At 39.4% G+C, this 12,579-nt stretch overlaps 1 protein-coding gene across 1 annotated transcript; it reads right to left on the bottom strand.

Moving 5' to 3' along the window:
- Positions 1-324: 324 nt before the first annotated feature.
- On the bottom strand, positions 325-12,155 carry skor2 (SKI family transcriptional corepressor 2). The gene is made up of 9 exons (XM_077737988.1): positions 11,906-12,155; positions 8,561-10,525; positions 8,004-8,061; positions 7,535-7,618; positions 3,055-3,120; positions 2,839-2,937; positions 1,836-1,903; positions 1,678-1,738; positions 325-1,382 (listed from the first exon to the last, which is right to left on the bottom strand). The coding sequence occupies exons 2-8, from the start codon at positions 10,508-10,510 to the stop codon at positions 1,685-1,687; spliced, it is 2,379 nt and encodes a 792-aa protein (XP_077594114.1). The 5' UTR covers positions 10,511-10,525; positions 11,906-12,155; the 3' UTR covers positions 325-1,382; positions 1,678-1,684.
- Positions 12,156-12,579: the final 424 nt, after the last annotated feature.

Genomic DNA, 12,579 nt, shown 5'->3' with positions numbered 1-12,579 from the left:
GAGTTTGACCCCCTTAGACGAGAGTATAAACGCGATGCTGACAATGTCTCTTTCTACAATCACAGATAAGGGACAGGAGCCATAAATGACCAGAACATTTTGTAGAAAACTAGTTTTGTTAATTGACCACTGTCATCGTGAATACATTACATTGTCAAAATATGAATTTAAGAAATGAGCAAAACAAACATTCAGTGATGTATTCCTTTAAAACGAGCTTTCTATGTTTGATTGTGTGTGGGTTTTTTGACAATAATTGTTTTGAAATTTGGTTCACCTATAACTTGAAGTGCATTAATGAATGAATAAAAATAATCCAACTAGTAAACATGTAAAGTCTTTTAATTTACACATAGAGTAAAATCAACACGAATAGGACCATGTCTTTTAAATACATCTGTAGTTTATAATTTTAATATTTTCCCCAGTAAATGATAACTTTATCCATTTATTTGGTTTTTCCTATAGAAACATGGTTACGGTTTTATTTTACATTTTATGAGATACAATAGGCAGCATTGTCAAATGAATCTATAATAATCATATTCTTAAAGTCAGGGTCTAGGCCCACATAAGCCAATGAAAAGGAAAAGAAAAACACACATTTAAACAGACCATGACATAGAACATTATGTGCAGTTTTGTTGGGATAGTTGACTAATTCAATAGAGTATGTAATATTTATTCAGCATCTGTAGACACTACAAACTCATTGCAAAGGCAGCCCGCTAATCATTGCCCATGTTTGATTCAGGGTATTCCTGAAATTAATGTATTCTTACATGTCTTTCCTTTTTTAAACTTTTTTTTTCTTCAAGAAAACACCTGTGGATTTTTGTAGCAAAGGTTACAGGATACTTATCTGCAGAATACAGTGCGTAAATTGTATTTTTCAAAGTAAAATTTCCTGTGTGATGACAATGTTCACAGTATTGATGGTTGATGTGCTGTTAACTATTATTAAAGCAATAAAAATTTTAACTACAACAACTACTATATATTAGCATAAGGGCCAACTCCACCCACTATATTTATTTACAGCAGCAGATAAAAACTTTGAACAACAGTTTCCTGCCAAATCCGACTCTTAGTATCCTTAAAAAATAAAATAAAATAAGAAAAAATCAGGTAGTTTAACCTTAAACTTAGTCTTTAAATTCACCTGGTAAATTCACAAAAGGTCCCTTTGAGTTGGGTAGTTGATGTTCACCTGAGTTCATCAACTTGTTTTCAATCATGTCAGGTGTAAAGAATCCAAAGGAATGTCTGTATTAGACTTTAAATTTGTTTTGGTTTTTTTCCATGTGGATGATCAAAATTTGGAAAGGGGTTGGGCTTAGAGTTTGGCAGAATTCTTCAATTGCCAAATGAGACTTTTCACCCTGCAACAATAGGAGGAAAACATTACCATTGAGTATTAATGCCGTTTATGTGCTACATTATACCGTCGGTTTTCCCATTTGTAACCTTGGGGTGACACTCAATAAAATTAATATGGGATAAATTGATTCCAAGTTCATGTTGTTAAAAAATGACAACAATGTAAATCAAACAGATTTTCAATCACTAATTGGATCTCACTTAATGTATTTTATGGTAATTTTATGAAATTAAAATGTAAGATTGCCCATATCTTTTCTAGTATTGAGCAGAATAATAAGAATTTAACTACTGTACCTTTTAGCTATTTATTAAGATGGGCGATCTTTTCTTTTCTAATAATGTTTCCGTAAGGAATCTGAAAGAAACCAAAGTTAGACAATTATTAGTATACTTGAGGGTGATTTTATATACATTAAAGACCACAGTCCTCTAAATGTTCTGGATTCCCTTACCATATGTAAATGTTGAACCATCTCGTCTCTGTAGGCAAGCTCTCTTTTCATCTGGTCTTGGAAATTATCTGAAATGATTATGGCGATCCTTTGAGAAATCAGTACAGCGCCATTATGTTAAATGCATTGGTGTGCCGTCGGGGCCTTGAAGGCCTTCTCTGCTGGCCTAAGAAATATCTGAATCACAGACTGATGTTAATTATATTTCGTCCATTTATTCAAATTTTCTGTTTGCTTCCTTTCGTTGCTTTTCCCCCTGGTTGCACTGCTTCCAGATGTGTTTTCATGTTGAAGCATTTAACCAATCACATTTCAGCCATTATTTGTTGCCAGGGTCAGAGCAATCTGCCTCAAGGCCTTCACAACCAGTTCTGCAGGCTCTGTTGCATTGAACAATCGTCGATAAGACTGTTGCTTTTACCAATCAGATTTCGAGTTGGCAACACCACAATGCCTTGTCACTGGCGTAAGAATACGTCATCGCTAGAGTTGGAGTGGACTACTCAGAGCTACCAAACTGTATCTGAATCGAGCTGCACAAGCAAATATATTGTTGATTTAAAGCCATTTTCAAGACAGACTTTTCAAGAAAAAAAAGCTGGACATCATTAAGAATGTTCAGACAACTGCAAAGCAAGCAAGCCTGTAACAACCGGGTACAAACTTTTTCAGCACTAAATCGAATAAAAATGTATGCCAGAAATACAACAGGACAGGCTCGACTTTCAGCATTAGCTGTGATGGCGATAAAAAAGAAGGAAGAAAGAAGGATGGATATCGTGTACTGTCAAAAAGGATTTTCGGTGAGTAAAATATGGCGATATTCCTAAATAATATTTCAATTGTACTTCAATTGTACGAGGTTATTATTGATATTTTGTATGTGTCGCAGCTGTAGCTGCAGTAGAGGTCTTATAGCCATAAAATAGTTTTTGCTGATGGGGTTACTAGGAAATGCCCGGACCGCCACTGGTGAAATGTGACATGAGGAAGAAGTACTCACGGAAGACAGGAAATGGGGAGGTTCCCTTCAAAGCATGAAATTCTTGCTCCAGTCTCCTCCTGAAGTCGATCTGCTCCAAAAGTACCTTCTGGAGCTCTTCTGTAGGGGTGTTAAAAACACACACACTTATATATAGCTTTCGGATTTGTATGCCATTTCAAATTAATGATATCGCAATTTTAGGAAATGAGCGAGAGTCAGGATGTCTTTGTGTACCTCTCTCCATATTCTCTAAATCTTTCTTCAGCTGCATAGGAGAAGCAGGCCCTTGGTTTTGATCCCCTGAAAAACAAGAACAAACATAGTTTTAAATATTCTGGGTGATTCCAAAAGATTGACTCTATTTCTCATCTCATCTCATTTTCTGAACCGCTTTTCCTCACTAGGGTTGTGGGGGTTCTGGTGCCTATCCCAGATTCCTTCGGGCCAGAGGCGGGGGAGACCCTGAATTGCTGGCCAGCCAATCACAGAGCACAAGGAGACAAACAACCATTCACGTTCACACACACACCTAGGGGCAATTTAGAGTGTCCATTCAGTCTACCATGCATGTCTTTGGAATGTGGGAGGAAACCGGAGTATCTTATTTCATGTTTAAATATTTTTTGAAGGAAAAATAGCAAAAAATATCAAACTTTTAATTCAAGTATTCTATTAACAGTCAACTAGCAAGAACATGAATACGACATAAGAATTCTTCCCAGACACATTGAAGCACATCTGGATCAATTGAATTGATTGCTGTTGTCATGTGATGTTATATCCTGACAGCATCATGTGACTGTGATAAAAAACCAGGAAATGTTATCTTTTGTACACTGACTCCCTCAATTTGATTCATACATTCATTCATTTATTCATTTTGTGAACCGCTCATCTTCATAAGGATCATAAGGGGGTGCTGGAGCCTATCCCAACTAACTTCGGGCACAAAGTGGGGCTCCCCTACCATGTCTTTATAATGTGGGAGGATACCGGAGTACCCGGAGAAAATGCATGCAGCCCCAGAACACATGCAACCACTCATCAGCCAGGTCGCATTGATTTATACATTTACTCAGGAAATATTTGATCACGACATCGGCTCATTCTTTGTGAAACACCCTGTACGTCATTCAACCGCACCATGGCATCTTATCCACAGCCTGACTAACGTCGGTTGATTTCTCTGGTTCAACTTGTGTGAAGTGGCTGCCTGGTGGAGCAAGTGGGTAGCACGTCGGCCTCACAGGTCTAGGGTCCTGGGTTCAAATCCAGTTTGGTTCACCCGTGTGGAGTTTGCACGCTCTTCCCTAGCCTACATAGGTTTCCTCTTGGTACTCTGATTTCCTCCCACATTCCACAAACATGCATGGTAGGCTGATTGGACATTCTAAATTGCTCCTAGTTATGGGTGTGAGTGTGCATGGTTGTCTGTTTACGTGTGCCTTGCAATTGGCCGGCCACCAATTGAGAGTGTCCCCCGCCTCTGAGCCGGACTCAGCTGGGATGGTCGAACAGCACCCCCCACCCCCCCCCCCCTCCGACACTAAAGTGGTTCAGAAAATGAGATGAGAAAATGAATGAATGAACTTCTTGTGAAAGAATTGCATTTCACCATCTGACCTGCAGATGTCAGTGTCACATTTTGCGGACGACTTCATGTCTTATTTTCTTTTATTCAATTTTTAATCCATATTTGGCAATCTTTTGTTGGAATTCTTGATTTTTTAAAAAGTTTTATGCACGCTTCTATAATGACACATTGGGATTGAATTACCTTCAACTGTATGTTATATTTAATAAGGTCCTTGAATAATAATTAGCTGTTATTTAACACGTTTGGCTGGCAACCGGTCTTTACTTCAATTCCTAACACTACGCAAAAAAAGTTCCGGTTTATGATACGTACAAATAAGCAACACTTAAATCTAATATTACAAGTTGACTTTTGTAATAGTTTAATATGTGACTTAATGTTCGTCATATTTCAGTTTTTAAGGTTGAAATATTAGGATTTTTCTTTTCAAATATTACAACATAAGACTTGAAAAACAGCCATTTGGCTTCTCTCTGGGAGCTGTAGTGTTGTTGACATAATAATTTAGTGTTTTAAATATAAGTTGTCGTGCTGTAATGTTGATCAATCCTGCGTGAATTTGACAGGCATCCCTCAAAAAGAGACAAAATACTAGAAGTAAATTTTGGAATGGTAGGGTTCAGTTTTAAACCACACTTGAAATCTTTGCAATCTTTTGGTTACATTGCATGGAAATTAGCCCTCAGCTACAATCTTACATATTTGCATATACAGTCCCCTCGGTTAGTGAATTTCCGCGAAGTAGGCATTCCTCTTCAAAAATGCCTAATTTGATTTTAATTCCCCCCAAAAATATTATTATTATTTTTAATTCTTTTTTTTTATTTAAAAAAAATTACCCCCCTGTATACAGTACACCATATAGAATACGGGTAGAGAGAGTGAAATTCATGTTATAACAAAAAAAATCTGTAAAATATGTTGTTTCAATGTAATATTTGTATTTTTATTTCCCCAAAAAATCTGCGAAGCTCTGAGTCCGCGGCAGCTGAACCGCAAAGTAGCGGGGGAACACTGTATATATTCATGAACATGAATATGTGCTATTCCTTATTAAATGAATCCAACCCTAAAAATACATTTGCGAATGAGACAAGGGCGATTTGAAACGCAGTGTACAGGCCTAATATTTTTCACTGCGTATTAGCTCTGAATTCAGTCCTTGTGACGTCTAGTACATCTGCCTGGTCATTTTTTTCCTCCCACAATCCCCAAATAAGGGTCCAATGTTAACCAAACTATTCTTTTGGTGTGAATGGGACCGTGAACAGTTGTTTTCTGGATTTGGTTCAGAACTCATCCCGTCTGTCTCACTTCTCGCCGAGGGACAGCCAGGTTAGGATTAAGCCGAGTGAGGATAATCAGTATGTGCGATTTAAGGGCCGAATTATCTGTATTTGTCGATTTAACACTTTGCGCAAACTAGTTTGTCAAAGTCTCATTTAGGTGGCATTTTCCAACGCGGGTTTATAAACATTTTGTGCCGATGTGATAATGAAGCGATCTATGCTTGATGTGAATGGTCTCCTTTAGTCATTTCATATCCTCTTGCTTTTTCTTCTCATTTAGAGCAGTTCCCCGTCTCGTCTCTCCTTCTTCTCGCCTCTCTCTGTCTCATTTGACAAGCAAATTTGCAGACACTGCCTGAGGATAACAACCTCGTTTGACAGTCAATTAACCGTGAATAGTCAAAGCCAAAGCGGTTTGCATTACATAAATGGAAAATTAGATTATTTTTTTTCTCTCTAGAAACAGAAGGACAGTTTAAAGACAGTGGAGACGGTAAAGGAGAGTAGGGTGGGGGCTACGATCTCAAAGGAGTCAGGCCTTCTAATCATGCAGAGCTTCCCAATGCCCAGGGAGACGTTTGGCAATCAGGGGAAAGGTGGTCTCATTTAATTTGTTTCGTGTAATTTTCCCCAAATACATTACACATTATGTTCGGGGATCATTACTGTGCGTGCGTGTGTGAGGGGGGGGGGGGGGGGGGGGGGATGTCCTGGAAGCAAGAGTGTGTTTGTGGGGGTCGATATAAATGTTGGCACAGATGTCATAAAGAACTTTTAATGTATTCCTGACAGATATAAAAAGGCAATAAGCTGTGATCTTTTTAAAACAGCAAACGTTTTTTAGCGCTGAGGAATGAAGAAAAAAAGGCAATTAGTATGTCTGCAGTGATATTGTTCTAGAAAGGAGGCTGCCAGCGCTGCTGCTTATTTCAGAGCTGATGCTTTCTCGTTGGACTATGACGACCCCCCCCCATCCCCCCCACCCGTAACCCAAAAAAATAAAACCCCACCCCCCACCCCACCCAAAAGAGCAAGAGCTGTGGCGACAACTCAGTTAAGGAGCTTTACACAGCTCTCTCTGCTCTCTCCACTAGCGCATTGTAGCAGGAAGCAACACAAGAGCTCCATTCAAGAAAAGACATGAAAAGATGTTTAAACAAATAGTATTCATCTGTCAGACGACAATATTGAATGGGAATTGAATTGTTCAACATAATATTTTTATATTGAACTGTATATATAAATGCTTGGAAATTTAATTTTTTTTATGATGATTTAGTTTAGTTATTTTTTTTCAAATTAGAAAAAATACATTTAGATATATTTTTCTCACTGAACCTTGCATTTAAAAAAGAAATCAAGAAAGAAATCTCAGGGCAGATCACCAAATAGAAACCAATATAAAGCCGCAAAAAAAGTATCATTATTGAAATATTGGAGCTCTAATTTTAATTTACTTTCAATTTTTTTTAGTAAGCTTGAACAGCCCTGTGCAATAATAAATAAATAGTCTTTTTCAGATTAAATTCCGATTACATCTAATTTGAGGATTTTTCCCATCTCACTTGTCACAAAACACTGGAAATAATGAATCTAGGAAAAACTGATTACATTATTATTTCTTTGAATCAATTTGTTTACATAGTCTCTTTTGACCAAAATTATATTAAGTCAAGTCCAGAGAGATAAAACCGATATAAATATTGACGGGTCAATTTGACTAAATGTTAAAAATTGCAAAGAAGATCGTTTAATTTGTAAAATTTTATTATGATGTTTAACTTACTAATACATTGCACTGCAAGAATTTCATTACTAAAAATCCTACCTGAGTTTTCTCTCCAGTAGTCGGGTGCTGATGCTGATGACTCATTCTCTGCCCCGAAGAACTTGTTCTGCTCTTTGTCCTCATCTAAAAAAAAAAAACCCGATATGGTTAACTCGCTGCTGCTTTAAAGTCTTAAAGTCAAAATGTGTACACAATGTATGTTTCTGGGTGTGTTTTTGTGAAACAATGTGTTTGACAGTACACAACCTTGAGAATGAGAAATGAGGCACATAAAATCACTCAAATATATATATATATATATATATATATATATATATATATATATATATATATATATATATATATATATATATATATATATATATATATATATATATATATATATATATATATATATATATATATATATATATATATATATATATATATATATATATATATATATAGATATATATATATTTGAGTGATAAATATATGCGTGTGTTTTAGAAATTATAAATTTCTACACCTGACATGGTGTCTTTGGTTGCATATGGAGGTAGTCCTTCATTTCTGTTTTTGTCCACCTGGAATTGCATATGCATATATGTATTATTGCATATTACAAATGTTATTCATCACAATTACAAGAGCAGGATTAAAAAAGGCATGAAGATTGTTTGTAATTTATTAGGTATCAAATCTCTATCTAAATACATCATCAGTGGGATTTATTTGTCATGCTCACATTAAAATTCTGTAACTGTAAGGTGAACTTTAATATGTGCACTATATCCCTCCAGCCATGGGCACTTCTACCTCCTCCTCAGAAGCCAGGTTAATGCAAGCATCAACAGGTTAAAGATTAGAGTTGCCCTTACATGCTGAGGTTAAACTGGGAGGACAAACACTCGGCGGCTGTTAAACAGCCCGCACATACGCCAGGGTCTATTAGGCGGGTTCAGGGTGGGCTGACTCTTCCTACAAGGGGAGGGCTGCCTATCAATCTGCTAATGCATATCACACCCTCGCCTGCTGCAGCACCGTTTAAACATTAATTAGCCAATGTGGCCTGGGGATATTTACGTTTTTGTAGGAAGGCTCTTCTCTGCGCGGTGGGCTGGAGCTGGGCAGGGGCAAGCTGGTGGGTGAAGAGGCCGACAGGCTGGGGGACTCCTGCCGAACGGGGTCCAAAGAGGAGAGAGGCGAAGCGCAGGGATATGTTGTCATGCTTCCCCTCATTTGACCCTGTTCTTCGCCGTTGCTCACCGTGGGCAGGAACAGTTCGGTTTGCGTTTGTGGGAGCCGCCTTGTGAAGCTCCCCTCTTCCTCTTCCTGTTTGGAGGACTCAACATCCACCTCTCCATCTTCCTCGGTGTCTCTCCCATCCCCTTCACCCCCACTTTCACTGCCGTAACTGCAGCTGCTGCCAGGCGACAGCCGCGGGTGACAGTCCGAGCCAGCAGTAGCGACCCCCGACTCGTCGTCCGTCACGCTGCTGACGCCCCCGCCGTTGCCGTGGAGCTTAGCAATGCTTTCCACATCCTTAACGACAGGGCGGAAGGCCGAGCCGTAGCTGGGCTTTCTACTTTGCAGCGTAGAGTTGTCCAATAGTTTGAGCCAGTTTTCTGAAGTCACAGGCCGGAGGTCAGGGGTGACCGTCGAGCAGTCGGGGTCAAAGAGAGCTGATCTATTTGCAGCGCTTCCATTAGCAGGGGTCATGTTTGCGCTCACGCCATTGCCGCTGATGGCTTCGGAGGCGTCGGACAGGTCTAGGAAGGCCTGCCTCAGGGAGCTATTGTCGGCCAGGGAGGAAAGGCTGGGCTGAGGCTGCAGGTACGTCGGCACAGGGATGCCGCCTGCTGCCCTGGGAGGCCAAAACATGCAAAAAGGAGGATAAAAAGCATCCTTACGCCCGGGCCACAAAAGACCCGACAGTCCCGTTCCTTTGTTTCCGGCTGAAAGCTCACCATCCTCTTTTTTCTGCTGACAGAGGCCAAACGCTGGAAAGGGGTACGGCGAGGGGAAAAGCGACGCGGGGGGAAACTTTTGGAGTACGCCGAAGCTTTTGCTCGGCACGGGGATGACAGGGTAGCTACGCGGCGTCTTATGGGGAGACAAGCGGCCCGCTTCCAGGTCGTCTTCGTCATCATAGTGGCCTCTTTTCTGAGTATTCATGTCGCCTGCCATCATGTGAGGAATCACCGAGCCTACGCTCTTCAAAGGGCCCATGGAATGACAGTGGCCCGCCGAGGGCAATGCCCTTTTACGACTTCCTCCGTTGAACATAGCCTTCACGTCTTCCCAGGCATAAACTAATTCGTCGGCTGGAACTTTGTCGCTAAGTTTGAGGTGCCGCCGCCAGGAATTGAAGTTGGCCGCATCAGGCTGGGTGTATTTGGCGTCCGGCGTGCGATGGGAATGAAAGATGAACTTGTTCGGTGAGAAGTACATGTTGCAGAAGGAGCACTTTATACATTTGGCCCGTGAACTATTGTAGCGCGCGGGGATGAAGTTGCCGCGGCAGCCCCAAGCGCACTCGTGGCTCACGTCAAAGGCAAAGTTGTCAGGAAGTTTGGGAGGCATGTTCTCCCCTAAGAAGGATTTGCAAAGGCGCTCTGCCTCCCGTTTAGTTATCATGCCGCAGCGCCGCGATGAGATGGGCATTGCCCCGGCACGGCGAAGGATTTCCAATTGGACGGGTGTGCACTGGACACAAGTGATGCCCAGTGCCACCCGGCGGTTATGTATCTCGTTGTAACTGTAGTTTTTCAGCAGCGTGTTGGAAATCTGCGCCAGGCAAAGTCTCTCGTTGTGATCGATGACCAACGATACAATCGGAACACCGTACAGGACCACCTGGCCGACCTGGTTGGGCTTGAGGGGCGAGGAGGACGATGAGGGTGAGGGCGAAGATAAAGACGACGAGGAGTGGTGGTTACTGGGCCGGGGAGGAGTCAGGGCTTCCTCCGGGTAGGGGCCTGTTGAATTTGTCATGATAATGTTGTTCGGGCTGGAAAGTTGAGACTTGTCCATACTGGCGCAATTAACCTGCAAACAGGGACCATACGAATTGGAAAGTAAATTAAAATGAAAAATACAACATTGCTGTAGAAATTAATACAGGCATATAAAATCCATTACCATTTCAATTAAACAGAAAAATACTTCTTCTACAAGTACCTATGTAAGCATTTGGGTTTAAATTCAACGGATACCCACTAAAAAGCACTTGTACAGAAATTCTCAAGTCAAGTTCAAACTAAAAAGCATCAGAGGTATCTTTCTAGCTAATGAGAATACATATTATTGTAACACTACTAAAACGTTAGAGAAAATTAATAATGTGAGAGAAAATAAATAAGCTTTCAATCTTTTTTAAAGCAACATGCACTTTTATGTGTTATATCAGATAGTTGTATTAAATTAGAACTATGAGATTATTCAGACAACTCGGTCTTATTTTATTCTTATTCTAAAATTACAAAAATAATAATTAATAAGAATATAATGTAAATATTTCATGATTTCCCAGTGAAATTATTAAAAAATGTAATCTATAAAAGATTACCGAAATTTGATTGTTAGATATTTACAGCTACAAAAGTATCAAGCAAGTATTAATTTACTCTAGGCCACTTTTTAATGAAAATAATTTCGTTGTAGTCACGCATTGTTTGGTCTGCATTCCTCCATTTTCATAATTAGAATAAATCCAGTCTGCTTCAATATTCATGTCCTTAAAATTCTAAATGTAAAAGCGAAGCATCATGCATTATTATTTCACAATTTTCTTTTAAAATAATGCAAATGTTGTCACCCAATAAAGAAGTTTAACCATAACAAAATAACAAACACGATCATTTGTTATGGGGGAAAAATAGCAACGGCATAATTATTCTTCTAATATTTTAAAGGATTCAATTATTCTATATTATTATTAGTACTATTATTATTATTAAGTAGTAGTAGTAGTAGTGGTAGTAGTAGTAGGAGTAGGAGTATGAAACGACAACAAGGAGGGACAAAAACGGCAAAGAATGCATTTTAAATGGGAAAATTGTAGTCGCTCTTGTTCAGGATGTTTTATTACGTTAAAGAAAAACGCATATTTTTAAAACTTTTACTATAAGTATGAATTAAATATTGATGGCATTCAATTACTAAATGATTTTCACTGTTATCATAATTATTTTGGGGGGAATTTATGGTCTTTTGCATATTTAGGCCTACTGCACAACGAAAAAATGTGTTTAACTCTCCACATCCGTATACTTTTTTCTTCCTGAAGATACGACCATGACAAAATCCAACAGGAGATGTTTTATCGAAATAAAATTGAGTAAATTGAGTCTTCTACTTCATCAGGCATTTTACAATGAATGAAAATGCGATAGCGTTTATCGTCATTTACAATTTTAGAGCACCTACCTCAAACAGCTGCGAGTCCTCCAAATTGTTGAAAGATTATTTTTTCTTTTTGCAAGGGAAAATATGCCTCTCACTTGAAAAATCGTGTTATCTTACATAGCATTAAAATTCTTGTTTATAATGACTGAATATACATAACTACGAATTATTGTAATAATGCGTGTTTCTCCACTTCTTTGATTGTTTAAAATTTTGATCTAACTACAGTGAAGCAGTTCTTTAAATATGACTAAAGCGCGGACGCACGCGTCGTTTTTATTTGCCTTTCAGAGGTGCCACACACCGACTAAATCCGACTCTCTCTCCCCCATCTGACTCTCTCTCTCTCTCTCTCTCTCTCTCTCTCTCTCTCTCTCTCTCTCTCTCTCTCTCTCTCTCTCTCTCTCTCTCTCTCTCTCTCTCTCTCTCTCTCTCTCTCTCTCTCTCTCTCTCTCTCTCTCTCTCTCTCTCTCTCTCTCTCTCTCTCTCTCTCTCTCTCTCTCTCTCTCTCTCTCTCTCTCGCTCTCTCTCTCTCTCCTTCCTTCTCTTTATTTCTAGTACTTCGCGCTCTCTTTCTCTCCCCTTGTCCCATTTAAAACCCTTCTCTTTCTTTCTTGCTCTCCCTAGTTTTTTTGCGTGTTTTTATTTGCCCACCACCACAAAAACACGCGGCGCCATACGAGCACGATCAAATA

The sequence above is a fragment of the Stigmatopora nigra genome, chromosome 17 (assembly GCF_051989575.1).
Source record: "Stigmatopora nigra isolate UIUO_SnigA chromosome 17, RoL_Snig_1.1, whole genome shotgun sequence".
NCBI classification, from domain to species: domain Eukaryota; kingdom Metazoa; phylum Chordata; class Actinopteri; order Syngnathiformes; family Syngnathidae; genus Stigmatopora; species Stigmatopora nigra.
This window is presented reverse-complemented; position numbering and strand designations above follow the sequence as displayed.